General features: G+C 46.9%; 1 protein-coding gene across 4 annotated transcripts in view; it reads right to left on the reverse strand.

The window, feature by feature from the left end:
* Nucleotides 1–18,467, reverse strand: part of Cux1 (cut like homeobox 1) — a 293,336-nt gene that overhangs the window by 36,938 nt on the left and 237,931 nt on the right. For 2 of the 4 annotated variants that reach the window (XM_021161666.2, XM_029477586.1), the window contains exons 11-16: nucleotides 15,890–16,078; nucleotides 8,800–8,858; nucleotides 5,009–5,057; nucleotides 3,305–3,401; nucleotides 1,639–2,310; nucleotides 495–560 (exon numbers count right to left, since the gene is read on the reverse strand). In XM_021161666.2, coding sequence (XP_021017325.1) covers nucleotides 495–560; nucleotides 1,639–2,310; nucleotides 3,305–3,401; nucleotides 5,009–5,057; nucleotides 8,800–8,858; nucleotides 15,890–16,078 — 1,132 coding nt within the window. The remainder of the gene's footprint in view (nucleotides 1–494; nucleotides 561–1,638; nucleotides 2,311–3,304; nucleotides 3,402–5,008; nucleotides 5,058–8,799; nucleotides 8,859–15,889; nucleotides 16,079–18,467) is intronic. The other 2 variants (XM_021161668.2, XM_021161667.2) reach the window with 2 other exon arrangements.

Genomic DNA, 18,467 nt, shown 5'->3' on the forward strand with positions numbered 1-18,467 from the left:
CTGGGATTAAAGATGTGCGCCACCACGCCCGGCTAAGGAGCCACTTTAAAGAGCATGGTAAAGTCGGCTTACCAATACCTGTGGAAGAACCAGCCTTGTTTGGAATCTGTCTACATTATGAGATTTCTGAGATATTTCAGAGTTAAAAATATGAGGAAGCAGCAATATCTGGTTTGACATGGTTACCTGATTGTTCTCAGAGCACAACTGTTCTGTCAGCTGCTTCTGAGAAAACAGGCATGATGTCCTTGGAATATGACCTAGGACTGATACTTCGGGAACTAACCTTGGCTACAGCTTGTCTAGCTTTGGCAGCTCAACAGGGGAGAGGCTGGGCGCCTTTGAACCCGTGCTTTGTTTTATACTTACTAGCTGTTTTTCACACCAGGTTCCAGGCCAGAATTACAATGCACAGTTTTAACCCAAATACACAGCTAAGGACATGCTGCTTCCTAGGTTACTGACTGCAAAGAGAAAACCTGCCTGAGACATACCTTCAGACCCATTTCTTCGTTTCGGTACTTCCTGAAAGAGTCTGTTCAGGCTCTGGCCTGGATTCTCTGTTGAAAAACAAGTGCGGTAAGAACAAAACAATCAGGGGGATGGTGGCGTCGACAACATGGGCTGTGTGATATGAGAGCTGAGCCGCCTGCTTCTAAAGAAAGGGCTCAAGGCTTCCTGTGCAACATGGGGGCTCCTAGAACCTTCTTACAGGCACTGGGTCTACTGTAGGAGGAGAGCCAACTGAACTCATTGCTAGGAAGGGCAATAGGAGGGAGAGGTGTTTGCCTGCCAGTCAAGGCTAGANCTCACATTGATCATCCAAAGACATCCAGTTTCAGGTAACATCACGGAAGCGGGTGACACACTCTTGGTGTGTGCCACATTCTTGGTGGACACTCANTGTCTGATCCTCATCTCCTATCTGAGTTTTAGTCTGAATTTTAGGGTGCTTCAGTTTGGTTGAAAACAGTGTCCCTTGTGTCACTGTTCACTCAGCCCAGGGACCCCTGGTTCTTAAGGAGGAAGAAATTATTTATACTGTGGGAGTGTCTGACTTTCTATTCAGGGTGTGGTGGGAAGGGGGGTTAAATGAAACTCACGTGACTTATTGAAGGCAGGCATGTTTTGTTTGTGGTGCTATAAAAATAAAAAAAAACCCCACTAATTGGACATAAATGATGCAAGATCTGTTCTCTTCTAAGGGGAAGGAGGCAGAGGACAGCTTTGACAGGCTCCCTCCACAGAGCCAGTGCCTCGTGAGCATTACAGCTGTTTGTGCTGTTGGGACAGAGTTGGATGGCACCCGAGGAGCTGCTCTTGGAAGGAAGCCAGCACCTGATGCCAAGTGGACCCAAGGATGCTAAACCTGTCAGACGACATGCATGACCTAACTCCCTCTAATTAAAGACAGAGCTCTGAGATATTGAGTTTACTGAGCACAAGGTGCTGACCACACTTTCCAAGGTCAGAGTTCCCAAAGCTAATGGTTTCTAGCTCCGGCTGGCTGACCCTTGAACTCTGGATAGGGTAGTACTGAAGAACACTTTACCTGATGTGATGTACAAATGTCTCATCACACGCACAAATACACACATGCACACAGCACTGCGCCAGGCACACATGGACATGTCTCACCTCTCTGTCTGCCTTGGATGCTACGGAGTGCCAGGATGTTCTGCTCATCAGACAGGAACTGCTTCATCTTGTGGAATGGCTCCTTGCCACGGACAGTCAGCTTGTTCCAGGGCTTGGGCCGGGCCAGGATCTCGCTCACAGAGCCTTGCGACAGTCCCAGGACGTAATGTCCGAAGATGCGCTGGCCAATGTTGTGCTTGATGAGCTGCTCTTTGACCTGCCGGGCGATCTCTGCGGTATCAATTTCCTCGCCCTCTGAGACGCTCCCAGCGCTTTCTGATTGGCTGGGAGATGGGGCCATGCCATTTACATCTGGGCTTTGTTGTAATGGACTTGGGGAAGATATGGAGTTTGTGCTGTAAGGACCTGTTGAAAAAATGGTGCTTGTGCTTCCGGCTTCCTGCATGGCCTTGGAGTAGAAGGACTGCATTAGCTGTCGCTGGAGAAGAGAGTTTAGTGCAAACTTTCCTGTAGAAGCCAGGGGTAGGCTGGGGCTGGCCAGGTTTGAGCTGAAAAAGTCTTGACTTAACCCCGCTGGTGAGAAGTGGTGTGTACCGTTAGTATTGGAAACCTGTTCCCCCGTGTTGCGGGGCAACTGAGGAGGAGGGGAGGCCGGCAAGGGTCCCGGGCGCCGACTCTCAGGCTGGTCTCTCCCTTTTCTCCTGGCTGACCCTACAAGGAAGGGCAAACAGAATGCATTATGGGGGATTCAAAAGGGAAAAAAAACCAAGACCAGAATGCAAAGTGTGCCCCACAAAAAAAGTGCAGATTTTTCTTTTCAATTTTTTTTTTTAAAACAAGGGCCAAAGTGGTGTGTTGGTTTGTTTTTCGATTGAATTTGTGAATCAGCCAAACAAGGCCCCCCAAAACAAGCCACATGCATTCGTGTTTGCACCTTTCTTGTACGTTGCAGCCGGGAGAATCCCCTTGACAAAGGTTCTGGTAACACACATGGGAAAGAGCTGACAGATCTCGGGGCTTCTAGCATCNCAGTAACCTGCAAGGACCCTGCCTGACCAGCAAACACTGACACTTGGGGACCCACAGGGTCGCTCANACTACATGCTCCAAGGTAGACGTACCCATTAAAACCCCTTGATCGAAGGCGCACACATTTTAAGAACTGGAGTCCAGATAACAGTTACACACTTTGACCAGCTGCTAAATCCAAAAGCAGTCAGTGACTCCACCATTTTAGGATGAGCAAATGAGAGGCTAAGGATGGGAGAGGGACAGTGTCCCCAAAGAAAACCGTACAGAGAAAGAAAAGCATCACTGGAGGGCCGGCGACCTCTCAAAGCATACCCTGGAGAGTCCCCAGAGGAAGGCCATGCTTGTTTTTACCCCTGGCCTGTTCACAGCACAACCAGGAAAAGATCAGAAAGCCAACATCCTCAGGTTGTCCCTTTTGGGACTTTTCAATAAGGTACCTAGCCAACCTCTGCTGATTTGCTGTGGCGCGCGCACACACATTTCGCTGCAGGATAGGGTGGGGCAGAGCAGTGTGGGAGGGGGACACCAAACACTCAGGGTTAGTTCAACAAGTTTTGGTCACCCAGCGGCGCTCCCATCATGCACACACAAACCCAGACGCAAGGTTCACCCTCCTGGTCCTCGACCCCTGAAAGGGAACCAAGCACAATGTGTGTGGCGCCCATCCACCTACCGCTCAGGTCACTGTTGGAGATGCGCAGCGTGGCATTCTCGGACTGCAGCGAGCGGTTCTTCTCCAGGAGTAAAACCTCCAGGGGCTTGGTAGAGTCCTGCACAGGGCAGAGCAGGGATCACCATGCGGCCACCTTGAACCCACCTGCTCCCCAGTTCAACTTTCATGACTCTGCTACATGCATCATTGACTTGACTGCCTCAAGGGAAAACCCTCAAGTTCTTTACAAAAATGACTTAGCTGAGATTTTAGACTTACAGATATTCTTTCCCCAATTTTTCATGTATGTGTAGATATGTGTGGTGTCTATATGTGTATATACACATGCATGTGTGTTCACATGCATGTTGAGACCCTAGGGTTGATCTTAGCCATTATCCTCTTACTTATTCACTGAGGCAGGGTCTCTCAATCAAACTTGGAGCTGGCTGATACGGCTAGTATCACTAGCAGCTTGCTTGGCAAGAGACAGTTTGTCCTGTCTCTTCCTTCCAAGGCTAGAATTACAGGTGGGCCATCACCACACCTAGCACTTACATGATAAGTTCTGGGGGTCTGAACTCCTAACCTTTGACACGACAGGTGCTTTAACTGCTGAGCCACCATTCTAGTTGACAATTATTTTCTATTGATACTTGAATATCTTTTGGCAATAGAATAAGCTGCTCACCCTGCCCGAAAGCAACAAGGAACCTGTCTTTGTTTGATTTTGTCCACCATGATGATGCTAGTTGCCTTCTAGAAAGTGGGAGCAAGACTACACTCATGATGTAGCTATTAAACATTTTAGAAAACTTTTTTTTGGTNTTGCTTTGTTGCCTAGGTTAGCCNTAGAGTACTGGGCTCAAGTGATCTTCCTGCCGCAGTCTCCCAGTATCGGGCCTACAGATGCACCATCACTTCTGGCTTCATGATTTATATAAACAAATTGTGTATATGTGAAACATGGTCTCACATAGTCTAAGCCAGCCTTGGACTTGCTACATAACCTAGGTTGGCCCTGAATTCCAGGTCTTCTAGCCTCTATTCCTGAGTGCCAGTATTACAGGTATGTGCCACCATGCATGGCTGGAGATGTATTTTTATCTGTGTTTTCAGTCAGCATCCCCAGAGCTAACTGAGAAGCTTGGCAAACACTAGTCTCTGTCTTTACTGAGATGATTTGCTTTCACTTGGTTAAGTCTTGTTATTGCTATTAAAGATGGTNTCATAGACCCAAGGCTAACTTCAAATGAACTAAGTAGTCAAGGTTGACCTTGAACTTTTGTCCATCTGTCTCTACAAAGCCCTGGGACTATAGCCCCATGCAACCTTGCCCCATATATTCTATCAGTGCTGGAGATGCAACCAGGGCTTCATGATACTAGGCCAGTACCTTACGCACAGAGTTCAAGGCCCAGCAAGGATCAATTCATCCCTTCCCCCTTCTTGATTTTCTTTTTATTAGTGTTTTTTAAAAATATTCTCATGGAATATTGAAGCTGGCCTCAGACTCCTGCCCCCTTTGCCTTCACCCCACAAGTGGTGGCCTTACAGGTGAATACTGCCAGGCTCAGTTAAGTGACATGCTCTTGAGGAAGGACCTGGAGGCTGTAATCGAGGCCCTCTCTTATCAATGTGGAGATGCAGATGCAGGCCCCAGAGGCCAGCAGTGACCAACATCTGCTGCCACCACTCTGAGGGCAAAGTGAGCTGGTGGTATACCTGTGTCCCTGCTCCCTCCGACGGTGCAAACTCCATGGACTTCAGGGTGCTGAAAAAGGCAAGATATGTGGTTATTTTCAACCTCTCCATTTACTAGTGGCTTGTCAATAGTCATTAACGCTCTTAATCCTGTTCTGCAGGCAGTGGGGAACTGACAACTTTAACAACTTCCCTGGCAGAAACTGAATTTGATAATGCCTCTAAGAAGAACCAGNCTTCAACTAGCAGTTGGTTAGCAAAAGTTCTTTTCGCCTAGCATGTAAATCATTCCATATGAAGTCACACCAGGTCTGCTCAAACTCATTTTACAGTGTAATACAGATATCACATTGTTGCAAGCCGAATGGATTTGTAAAGCTTATAGGAAATGGAGAGTTCTATGAAGGGAAGGCAGAAGGAGAGGAATTCATCACCATGGCCACTACTCATGTGTTCTCTGGGAACTGGTGCTTGCTTAGGAATGAGTAAAGAGACAGGAGCAGGTCAGAATCAGGAGGCAGACCTGTGCAACCCCAGATGTGGTNAGGGCCAAGAGTATTGTTTCGCTGTCTCCCTAGCAAGTGATGTAGGCTGTGTCCAGATCACTGGGCTCTGGGCTGTCTGAACAAGCCAGGAGCTACAAACATATCAGGCGCATGGATCTGATGCTCTTGTGCTGTCTCTGTATCTGTGTGCTCGTGTATGTGAACACAGGCGATGTCGTGTGTCTCCTTTAGACTGGCTGGTCAGTGAGGCAGGGATCCTCCTGACGCTGCTTCCCTAGNACTCAGATTATAGACAGGCACATACTGCGCTGCCTAGTATTTTATGTGGCTGCCAGGGATGGCCTTTAGGCCCTCAGGTTTATACAGTAGCATTGTGTAAGTACCACCCCCCGAGTCCCGGTATGAAAAGGGATGAAGTGAGTCTGTGGGGCTCTGAGCAGGTGTCATGCAGATGAAGATTGGATGGTAAGATGACTCAGGGGGTAAAGGTGCCTGCTGCCACGCCTTATAACATAGTTCAACCCTCAGGACCCACATAATAGAAGAACACTAAAAGCTGTCCAGACTTTCATACATGTGCAGCTATGCTCACAATAAATAATTGTCAATAATTAATAAAAAGTATTTAAAAAAACCCAGTTGGGTGTGGTAGTACATTCCTTTAATCCCAGAACTTGGGAGGCAGAGACAAGTGGATCTCTGTAAGTTGTAGGCCAGTTTGGTCTAAATAGTAAGTTGACTCACATGTCACCCAAGAATAGAAGCAGTGGAAACATGAGCATTGGGAGCCTGTAGATGCAGAACATGACAACTTAGGAGTGGGGCCAGANAGACAATGGGAAAAGAGGTGAGGGTCAGCATGCAGCTGTAATGCACTGAAGGCACACAGGCACACAGGCTGGAGTCCAGATTCTCAAAGATGGGGTCTGGCCGAGGGCTAAGTGGGTGGGAGAGATGGGGTAGAGCCAAGGATTGCACAATAGTGGTTTGTTTTGTCTTGCTTTTTGGGACAAAATCTTGAACCATCAGCTGTTCTTGAATTGACCATGTGGCTCAGTGATCCTGAACTTCTGGTCCTCCTGTCTCTACCACCTGAGTTCTGGTATTATAGATATATGTCAACATGTACTTGCTCCACACTGCTCAAAACTAAAAGGTTCAGTTTCTTCTGTCCTTTTTTGTTGAAACAGCATCTTGCTTATATAGCCCAGGCTGACCTTGGACTCAAAATCCTTTGCCTCTGGTTTCTGAGAGCTGGTATTACAGATCAGCACCATCATACCATGCACCTAGCTTATCTCTAATTACTCATTCATTCATTCTCTCACCTATTTATTGATTTACTTATTGATGTACATGTGGAGTATGGGCACACAGAGTTTTCTCTTTCTATAGTGAGTTCTGGTGATGGAACTCAGGTTGTCAGACAGAGCCATCTCACTGGCCCTTCTTTGGTTTTTGAGGGAAAAGAAGGGTGAATGAGGAAGCTATGGATGGACAAGCCAGGTAACAATGTATATCACTTAGCTAAGAAATTGGGGTTGGCAGTGCAGAGATTATGAGGACAGGAATGGTAGTGGGTGTGTGTATATGGGGGGTGCTTAGGGGTTTGTTTAAGGAGCAGCTGATAGTGAAGGGGTTAAAGGGTAAGGAAGGGTGAGAAATGAGGGGAAAAGAGGGCGGGGGGAAGGGAGGGGAGGGAAAGGGAAAGAAGAGAGAGCCCAAGAGTGTCCTAGGGACAGAGGCAGAGGGGAGCAGTGTAGGAGCCTCAGCAGAAGTCTGAAGGAGGTCACAAGCAGGCAAAAGAAGGATGGGGTTTATAGGAAAAAAAAAACACTGTGGGGGGCTGGCTTGACTCAGAAGAAAGTGAGGGTATCTGTAAAAGTGAAAGTGCATCAGGAAGGAAGGGACACAGGCTAGGTGGAGGGGTTCCTATGGATGGATACACAAGAGGGGACCCAAGCCCCAATAGGGTTAGAATCACCTAGGAGGCATAATTCTGTCCATGTATGAGGGAGTTTCTAGACTGGCTAAACTCAGGTGGGAAGAGCCATCATTAATATGGGTGGCTGGGACCTGAACTGAATAAGAAGGAGACAGTGAGCCGAGCAACAGCATCCATCGCTCTTTGCCTCCGAGCTCAGGATGCCATGTGTCTGCAAGTCATGTGTCTGCCACTGTCCTTTCCTAAGGTGATGCACTGTACCTGCAAGCAATGANTCCAGATAAACCTCCCTCTCTTCCTTCCTAAAGTTGCTTTAGTTAGGGATTNTTCTNATAGCACCCATAAAGGAAACGGATATGGAGGGANTCCAGGTAAAAATGAAAGGAATAAGGCATCTACATGGTACAGCTGGGCTNGGGGATGAGAGAGGCCAAGAAGGGCCCTAAGAAGCCTTTGGATGTTGACTACAAATCATAGTGTAAAGACAGGCAACTTCAGAGGCCACTCTCAGAATTGACTTCTCTTGCAAGACTAGAGGGTAAAGCCAAGAGGTAGCTGGAGAGAGCTGGGTAGGGATAAAGGGGGAGCCCTGTGCACTGCACATGGGGGTGCAGGACAGGGTCAGTGATCTGGGACTTCCATGAACTAAGGGATAGAGGACAGGACAGGGTCTGAGAGCTCAGTTCCAGTAGGAGGAGTCAGAAGTAGAAGGGCTTTCAGATGCTGGCTTTTGTACTGAGGAAGGCTGGCTTCTGGCATGGAATGTTATCTGGAAGAAGGCCTTAGGACCCTGAGTACAGGGTCCTGTGCTGTGAAGTCTGAGCGTTCAGTGGTTTCCTTCCTTTACTCTGTTTCTGCTTNNGGGATTTATACTTGAGAAATAAGCTCAGACTGTACAATTGCCCTAGTAGCAGCAATTGCTCTGACTCCATGCATGCTGGAATACTTTAAACACACAGTCTCATAAAGTCCAAAGAAGGCTGGAATGAGACTCAGTGGGTAGACTGCTCTCTTGGTATTCATAAGGCTTTGGCTGAATGGCAGCCCTAGCACAGCCTTAACCAGATGTGNTGGTACAGAGCTCAAATCCCAGCATTTGGGAGGTGGAGGCAAGAGGATCAGAAGTTCAAGATCATCCTTGGTTATATATGGAGTTTCAGGCCAGTCTAGGTTACGTGAGACCCGACCACAAAGCCAGTCAGCCATCCAGTTAACCAACCAAGNAGCCAGCCACGCAAAAAAAGAAGAGACTGTAAGTGACTTGAGTGAGAACAGTCAAAGTGCTGGTGCTCTGGGTTTGGGTCCCACTTNGCACCCATCAGTAGACAGTCTTAGAAGGCCCCATGCTTCTCTATACTCACTTCAGCTCTTTCTTCACTTCTTCATAGTCAGCCTGGCCTTTGAGTTTTTCTTCCAGTTGCTGAAAACAGAAGGTTTTTATTAGCAGCCACATCTTGAAGGAAGTTGTCAGATTTCACTGATGACAATCCCTATAAGCAATCCTGTATTCAGGGAGCCAACACTGTGGAAGCCAACTTTTCCTTTCTGTTTCTATGACCTGATGAGAGTGTACATGTGTGCATGCACGCTCATGGAAGCACAACCAGAGGTTTTAGTGTAAAACNCAGTGAGAGTAGAAGGGAAAAGCTTCACAAAGGTAGAAAAATCCCACTGTGTATAAAATGCCAGGAAAAGGAAGCACAGCCTGGGTCCTAACACTTCAAAGGCATCATGTGGTTTTTGAACAAATGTGTTTGACTGCCTGGAGAGTACAGGTAAAACTGCAGTTTTGGTGGAAGCTGCCCACAGCTATTCAAAGGAGGGTAAACAAACACCAGGAAGCAAGCATGGTCACTGGGAGACTTAGACATTAGGGCCTAGGGAGTAGAGCCAGTTCCACTGTGTGGCTCACTGAAAGCTGCTTCATTCTTGTGGGAATGACTCTGGCTGATAATGACTGGTCCCACTGTCCTCTGTGGCATTGCAGTATATTTCTAGGGTGATAATATGCTTAAGTGTTCCTTAANNTTGTTCTGTAAGCTTGCAGGATACACCCGTGACTCTATGGCTATTTTTACACTGATGGTTTTCCTGGGCTTGGACGGTAAGTCTCAGGTATTTTCTTCCAAGGCCTGTTTTTTTCTTTGAGGCCTTGGNGAGACAGGGCCGCTCCAGGTAAACCGCGAGTCTGCAAGGCAAGAATCTGGTGAGTCAGCATGTTTCCAAGGTTGAGCTGAACAACTTTAAGGGTCTCAGTAGCTAGCATCTTACTATCTATGGAGCCTCTAGGTGTCTCNTTAGGTTCTAGTTGAGACCAATGGAGAAAATTTTAGAACCTGGGGAGAGAGGCTTAATTGCTTGGTCCCTCAGCCTCGAAACTCCTCTGTATCAGAACCTACCCAGAGTTCCAAGTAGACCGTTGCTTTGTCTCATCCACTCAGCTCATTTTCTTCCATTGCCTCTGCTGATACATTTCTTGTGTATTTCAACTGCATAAAATTGCTCCACCTCATTCCCTTTTAAATATCTCTCGCTAACTTTATAAATTATAATGGTTTTCTCAGGGATAATCAGATGGAGGGTGGTAGGCACTCATTTCCTATAAAAGCCTCTCAGAAGGTGTTTGGAAAGAAGTGATTATTTCATTCCGTTCCCTACAGTCAAATAGCAGGAAGCACCGCCCACCCGTGCTCAGCAAAGTATGATCTGCAGTGTTTTGAGGAGGCCAGATGTGAACACATGTCAGGTCACCTCCAGAGAATGGCAGAAGGCAGGGAGGAAGACAGAGGGAGGGGCTGAGATGGAGTATGTCAGCCTAAAAAGGCCAGGCAGCATGAGCTCCAGCCTGTTTCTTAGAAGCCAGACATGTTTGGGGCAGTTAGGATATTCCTGCTGCATCAAATGACAGGAGCAACAGGGGGCTAAAGCTGTCACACGAGGGAAGAACTAGTGGAAGACACCACTAAGCCTCCCAAGTCTGAGATTCTTGTTACTGCCAAGAGTATACACTGGGTTTTACCCTGTGATGGGGCCGATAAAAAAAGAGGGCTGGAAAAATAACTCAGTTGGCAGAGTGATTGCTTAGCATTCCTGAAGCCCCAGGCTCCAAATCCTGCAGCACACACTAGTCATGGCTGTATACACGTGTAATCCCAGGATGCAGAGAGAAGGAGCGCAAGCTCAAGCGCCTTCTCAGTCACATAACTGGTTTGAGGCTAGTATGCGCTATATGAGATGTTGTTTCCAAAAAAAAAAAAAAAAAAAAGGTTGTCATGATTAGAGTCTGTTTTATTTTTTTTTTTCTATTATTGGGTTTGTGTATTTGTGTACATGACATCTGTATGGGCCCATGTGCCATGGTGCCTATGTGAAGATCAAAGGACAATGTTTGTGGAGTCTGTTCCTTCCTTCCATTCTTCTATGGGTCTTAAGAATTGAACTTAGGTTGTCAGGTTTGTGTGGCAAGTACCCTAACCCGCTGAGCCATCTCAGCAGCCTGGAAATATTCATCACCGACAATATCTCCTATTACTATTACTATATGTGGATATAGGTGCACACACTATGGTGTTGTGTGGTCAGAGTACGATGTTTGTGGAGTTGGTTCTTTGACCTTTGTGTGGATTCTGGTGATTGAACTTGGGTTGCCAGGTTTGCATGCCAGTGCCTTTACCCACCCGGCCACCCTGGCAGTGTGTGTTAGGTATGACAGTGCTCAGCAAGAACTAAACAGCTGCCACTGAAATTTCATGTTCTCACGGGGTAGTTTCACAGTGAAGACCGACCCTACCAGCTCGTTTGTAAACTGCAGTAGCATATTTCATCCCGGGGAGACCGAGTGCTAGGAGCTTGGCAAAGGGGTGCTCAGCAAAGCTTGTCTCCACCTTCCTACCCTAGAGTTCAGTGCAGTCTCAGATAGGAATGGCTCTGGTTGCTCCATGAAACTGGATCAAACACATGCTGTCTGGCAGGTCTCCTCTGTCTGCTGAGCCACCTTGCTGGCCCATGATAGTATCATTATAAATTGAGGGCCTAATTAATCTTAGCCCAGATCTCTTTGTTTTGAAACAGGGTCTCTTGTAGCCCAGGCTGGCCTTGAACTTGATTTATGCCCAAGGAAGACCTTGAATTTCTGATCCTCCTGCCTCTACCTCCAGAGTGCTGAGATTGTAGGTGTGCATCAGCACCCCAGTGCTGGGGATGGAACCCAGGGGTTTGTGCATGCCATGTAAGCACACAACCAACTGGGCTGCATCCCAGACAGACCTGCTAGCCTTTCCCATAAACACTCATTTTAATTGAAGGTACTACTGACATTTTCCATGCCACAGTGAGGACAGTGCAGGTGACTGGCTAATTGCATTGCTTCTCCATGAAGAGTGCTCTGACAAAGCCATGGAACAGTTATCAAAAATAGCTGCCTCTCATGGCAGTTCATTAATTATGAACTCAGAGTTATCTGCCACAAATGGGACAGTGCTGCTGAGCACTTGTCAGACTGGGCAGGAAGAAACAGTTCTCACTCACAAGCTGGTTTCCACACCTGTTTAAAGGTGAGAAGACATGGATGGTGATGTGATGAGCTAACCGTGACGTCTGCATGAAAGAGTAGAACACTGGCCAAGAGAAACTAGTAAATATGAGACCTCATGGTGGAGAAAGGATAGGGCAGTTTCAACATGCTGGACCACGAGAAGCAATTAATGAGTTGCCTGAGATATCCAATTACAGATAGCACCAGTAAAATGTGTTGGTTAAAAAACAAAACAAAACAAAACAAAACAAAACAAAACACAACGAAAACCAGCAATCATATTAGGACTCAAGATTCTGCCTATGGGCTGGGGATGTAGCTTAGTTGGTAGAGTGCTTGCATAGCTTGCATAGCATGCATGAAGCTCTGGGTTCAATCCCTAGCACCACAGCATCACATAAGAGAGCATAGTGCAGTGCACCTGTANTTTTCGCATTCCAGAGGTAGGGGCAGATGTTCAAGGTCATAATTGGGTATAAAATGAGTTTGAGACCAGCCTTGGATACATGGACCCTGTTTAGACCATGAAACCATCAACTTTGTATGACTTGCTCTCTCAAAGTGACTGTTATCAGAGCTGCTTCCAGGCTGCATCCTGATTCCAGTCCCTCAGCATATATTCTGTAATCACTTGTCCCTCAAAGCTGAAAAAAATATGGTTTAGGCAGGAAAATATAAATAAAAGCAAACGTTCAACAACAACAAAACAGCTGAGTGGGGCAGGGAGACGTGAGAAGAAAGAAAAACCAGAAAGAAACATCTCATAGTAAATGGGTGTGCTGATGCATGCCTATCACCCTAGCTCTTGTGAGGGTGGAGCAGGAACTGAAGGCTAGCCTTGGCTACACAGTGAATTCCAGGCGGAGGAAGAGAAGAAGAAAGGCACAGTAGTATAAGACAAGCTATCATTGTGGTGTTACAGGAGCTATGACTGGAAGGTCAGAGTTCCTCATTATAAGCATCAGATGACAGGTTGAGAAGGTGACAAACCTATTCATCTTATTCATAAAATATCTCCCTAGTGATTGTGTCTACATTTAGTTTAAATCAGAGACTATAAATTATGCACACTAAAAAAAAAAAAAAGGAGAACAAGAAGAAGCCATGGCTGAGCAGAGTGGCAGAGACCTAACCCCAGCACTCAGGAGGCAGAAGTAGGTACCTCTCTGTGAGTTCAAGGCCAGCCTAGTGTACTGAGCACTTTAGGCCAGCCAAGGTTATAGAGTGAAATCTGTCTTAAATACACACTCACACTGCTCTGCTCAAAATCAAGAAACAAATCCTGAGAAGATACCTCATTCAATCAACCTTACCCCTGTGGGGAAGTATAGGATATAGCAGGGAGATCTGCCTATTTGGTGGCCTCTGAGGCCTTCTGTGCATGGCTTTGATATGTATCGGAGCCATCTTTACTTTTGGCAACAAGGGGTTAAGATAATTAAAGTCAGAAGTCTTGTTACTAGAGGATATGTTTTGATTATTAGATCAGATGAAGGGAAGAATGATTTTTGGAAAGAAGCATTGCTGGATTGTTTCATTAACTGTGCAGTATTAGAGAATTCCCCCAAGACACGATAAGAACATTAATTTGTGCAACTCTGTTTCATTTTGTGTGTGTGTGTGTAAAGGCAAACATTAGAGCCCTAACTGATTTAGAAGAAATTGCTCTGTATGAGAACTGGAGGGCTGACAGCCTGCAGCTCTGCCAGGGAGTAATGGGCAGGATGCGCTTGAGTCAAGCCCTTACTGGGACAGAGGAGACCCAGAAAAACAATTGAACGATGATGTCATCTAAGGCAGAGACGTCAAACCTGCGTTCTCACGCCAGCCAGGGTAAGCTGAGAGGAGGAAATGCTGGGCTATGAGCCATTTACCCAAGCCCAGGGCCTTCTCCTCAGGGACACCTGGGCACAGGCACTCTCTGAGCAAGTGGAAGCTATCCCTGCCAAAGAAGCCAAGGAGAAAGAAACTAGCCAGGCAGAGCTGTGGTGCTGCTGGCATCAGCCACAAACTCACAGCAAAACTAGGTTCTGGGTTAAACTTGGTCATGTATCAGAAAAAAAAAAAAATCACTAAAAGAAAAGGGTGGGGGAAATGGTTCTGTCCGTGAAGTGCTTGCAGGGTAAGCATGAAAACCCAAGTCCTACCCCAGAAACCACATAGAAAAGCTAGTCATGTGGCATACTTTTTAATCCTAGTGCAGGAAGTAGAAACAGGCAGATACCTGGGATTTGCTGGCCAGCCAGCTATGCCTTCTCCTTGTGCCCAAGGTTTCAGAAAANCCTTTGCCTCAAAACACAATGGGAAATTTGCTAGGTAGCCCAGGTTGGCATAGAACTCACAGATTCTCCTCTCTTGTTCTTGTCTTCCAAGTTAGGGTGCTAGCCATGCACCGTCATGCTATACTAGAATCACTTCATATAAGAAAAAAACCTTTCCTTCCATCTTTCCCTTCTACATTTTGAGACTAGGTCTCACTGTAACAGACAAGAGTGGCTTGGAACTTCTAGGCTTAATGACACTCCTGCCACCTCAGCTTCCCCAGTAGTTAGGAGTACAGGTTCATATTTTAGTCTTTGTGTGCGTGTGTGCATGCATGCACAGATGGAGAGAGGAGGACATGTGTGTGTGTGTGTGTGCGCACGCGCGTGTTCGAGTGCATGCATGCACAGATGGAGAGAGGACATTGNTTGTCCTGCTCCTCATTCTCTGCCATTTCACCTGAGAAAAGTCTCTCACTGAAGGAAAGCCGGAAAGTCTTAGCAATCCTCCTGTCTCCACTCCCCATAGCAATAAGGTTATAGACAGGTGCCTAGAACCATGCCAGGATTTTTACATGGGTGTTGGGGATTTGAACTCAGGTTTCATGTTTATATAACAAGTGCTCTTTACCCCTGAGCCATCTCAACTTAGCCTCCTCCATTTTTCAGTGAGCTAGATTTGCTTCATTTACTGACCTCACTCACTCATGCATGGACAAGGAGACACCTGGAGGGGCAGGCCAGCCTTGGTTGAAAATCTTGGAGGAAGAGCAGGAGGCCCTCCAGCCTGGCCAGAGCCCTGAGTGGTGCTGGTTTCGTCTTCCTGTCTGCCAAACATNCCTCCCANGAGTCCCTTCTGGTCTAACACCTAGCAATCTAGGATTCCAGAACCATCTCTAAATTGNACTTGATTCGACTGGTACTTTGAAGTGTAATTACTATTATTTAGAATATGTAAAAGGTTCTGGGCTCTGCATTAGGGAGATGGTCTTATAAAAAAAAAAAAAAAGACTTAGAAGCCAATGTCTGCTCCATTGCTTAGAATTCCATGGGACAGGTGGGGACAGCATATGGCTCTATGGGTTGAGGCAACATTGAGTTCCAGGCCACTGGCCTTCAGTACATACTGACAAAGAAGTGACTGTCAGCTCATGGGGGCTCAAATGTGTTTTCCGTGGATCTCCAGGCTTCTGTGTAGTTTGTGTAGCTTCTGTGTAGTTTTGTGAGCTGGGTACTCATACAGGAGAAAGTTGGGATGCTCAGCAGCTCTGTTAAAGCACACAAACCTACAGAGATGGCCTTGACTGTGAGGCTGACCACTGAGCCCTCCACAAGGAGTGCCCAGCAATGCCGGGTGCTGTGCAGTCTTGGGAGGTCTCAGGTGGTAGAGTAGTGCAGTGGGCAGACAGGAGCAGTCAGGCATCTGTCAAGTACCAGGGAGCTCTCTGCTGTGGGGGAGTGGTGCATTACAAGGAAAATGCCAGGAGTGGTAGTGGGAGTCAGACTCAATTTCTCTGTCCCAGGAATCTAGGACTTTGCTCAGAACTGACATGGGCTGGAGCTTGTCAAGGTTATGGTCACGGGCCAGTATGTTCATGAAAGCTCATCCATGCTTGCTAACCCCACCTTATGCTCTCGTCCCCGCCACGCCCTTACTTTGAGTGTGCTATTCTTGGCATTCAGTTGCTGCTCCAGCTGTGAGATCTGGCTGGCGGAATTCTCACGTAGCTTGGTGAGGCTGGCCTGGAGTCGCTGCACATCTTCCACCAGCTGGGCGATCTCCCGCTCTTTGGCAGCCAACTCTACTTCTAGGCTGGATCGGGTCAGCACCTCTATGGCCTGCTCCTGGGAAGGACAAAGCAATGACGAGACAGCACTGGCAATGGGGGAGGAGCTTGGGGACCCGTCCATCTGTAACTGAAGCACAAGCCACATAGATAGGAGGGTACAGTCACCAGGAGTCAGGGGTGGACATGACTTCCTGCCTTTGCATGACTGTGACCTGGATCTGTTACTTGGGCAAATATTTTCTCAGAATCTCTCTCCCTTGTACTAGGCATGTGGCAACTGAAAAAAGAAAAGCCTGTCTTTTGCAGGCTCAGTCTAGTGAGGCTGGGCAAGTTAGACACACCTTTGAAGTACACCAACTTGTTACATGTGAGGTGGTGCCAAGGACTACAGAACACTGGAACAGGGAGGATATGAGAGTTAAAGTCAGAAAGACTATTTATTCAGTGCCTGGGTCTTCCCATGTAAACCTAGGCTACTCTGGAACTCATGGGAAGCCACCTCTCTCTGCCAGCCGAGAGCTGGGACTAAGGATGTGCANTGAAAGGCTCTTTAAAGTAGATTGGTCCACAGAGTCTCGCTGAGGTAGGGACATGTGAGCAGAGACCTGAAGGGTGGGAGGCTGGCTCTGAATTCTTAATCATCCTGTATTCACTTCCCAAGATTATGGGTGTTCAACAACACTCCAGACTAGCATGGAGTTTAAAGATGAGGAATATACACATTGGTGGATCCTTTGCTTAAAAATGCTTATGATAAATGAACGGTTTCTTTTACTCATTAATGTCCTGCCCCCCATGCATGCGTGTGCACAAGTTGGAGGACTTAGATCTCAGATTGTCAGGCTTAGCAGCAAGAACCTTTATCTGTTGAGCCATTGTTTCAGCCTGAGTATTTGTTAAAAATGTCTTCAGAGGATGGAGAGATGTCTTCAATGGTTAAGGGCAGTTGGCTGCTCTGCCAGAGGACCCAGGTTCTTTCCCCAGCAACCACTTGGAAGGTCTCAACTGTATTTAAGTCCAGTCCCAGGGCACNCAGTGCCCTCTTCTGTCCTTCACGAGCACTTCATGCACATGGTGCATAGACATATGCAGGCAAAACACCCATACATAAAAATAAAATATAAAATGTTCAGAAAATAGTAAAAGGGGGCTGGAGAGATGGCTCAGTGGTTACAAACACTGGCTNCTCTTCCAGAGGATCCAGGATCAGTTCCCAGGATGTAGGTGGTTCTAGGGGATCCCATGTCCTCCTCCGGCCTTCAATGGCACCAGACACTCACAGAGTGCACAGGTATATGTGTAGAAAAAGTACCCATATACATAAAAAACCCAAATCGACCCCCCTCCACAACCTCCCATCATTCCCTAAAATGCTGTGTGAAAAACACATAACACGTAAGCCAGAAAGGTATTAAAAAATGAGCTAAAGTCCAATCTATAGCTTGGTTTCTCAATGACTCTGTTTTCATTGAGTTGTGAAGGTCAGGGCTATGTGTGGTGGTGCACACACATGATCTCAGCCCTTGAAAGGCTGATGCAGGAGGATGGAGACTTTACCAGCTTGGGGTACAGAGTGACCCCTGTACCCAACACCAAACAAAATGTTTTTAAAAGTAGTTATGGCTCCTGACTAATTCTGGAAGCTTTTCTGCAGAGTAGAGACATTTGCATAGGACTGTATGGATGAGGACTGGAGTGTAGCTTCCATAGCATGAACCAGTTGCTCCCCAGCCCCCATACACACAAGAGGTAGAGGACAAAGCATGTTCCTTCATCTTAGTCTTGTTTAGTTTGTGCCCAAGGTGCTTGTCATAGGGCACATGGCACATGTGGGGACAGCCAGTTACTGAGGGAAGTGACTTTTCCTAACAATGTCCTGGGAAATTCAGGCCCTTTCTATGGAAGTTCATGCAGATCTTTGTGCCAAGCAGATCCTGTTCTGGTTCTTTAATGTGTATGATGTCCTATTTCCTCCTTTTGGTTCTGAGCTTCTAAGTATNCCCCACTGGCTTGTCCCTGGATACAGTCTACCTATACTGTCCTGTCCAGCACATACCCAAGGGATGCCTGTCTCCAGTGAACTGGTGGCTATGAGGCAAGCCTAGGAATGGCAGGAAGAGACTCTAGAACCAATTGACATCCTGGTGGCTTCTTACTGTCTTAAAAAGTATCAGTTTACAATTGGATGAAAACTTTAAAACATAAAAGTTTCACAATAGGATTTGCAGAGCTGTGGATCAGGGAGGGAGGGGGGCACATAAGACAGATGACCTGGGATTAGGTATGTGGAATACACCCACAGTCCCAGAATTCTGGAAGTGGAGGCAGGAAGATTAGGAGTTCAAAGCTATCCTTAGCTATATGATGAGTTGGAGGCTAAGTCTGGGCTGTCTTATGAGACCATGTCTCAAAAAGAAAGAAAGAAAGAGAGAGAGAGAGAGAGA

This window comes from Mus caroli, chromosome 5 (genome assembly GCF_900094665.2).
Source record: "Mus caroli chromosome 5, CAROLI_EIJ_v1.1, whole genome shotgun sequence".
Classification (NCBI taxonomy): domain Eukaryota; kingdom Metazoa; phylum Chordata; class Mammalia; order Rodentia; family Muridae; genus Mus; species Mus caroli.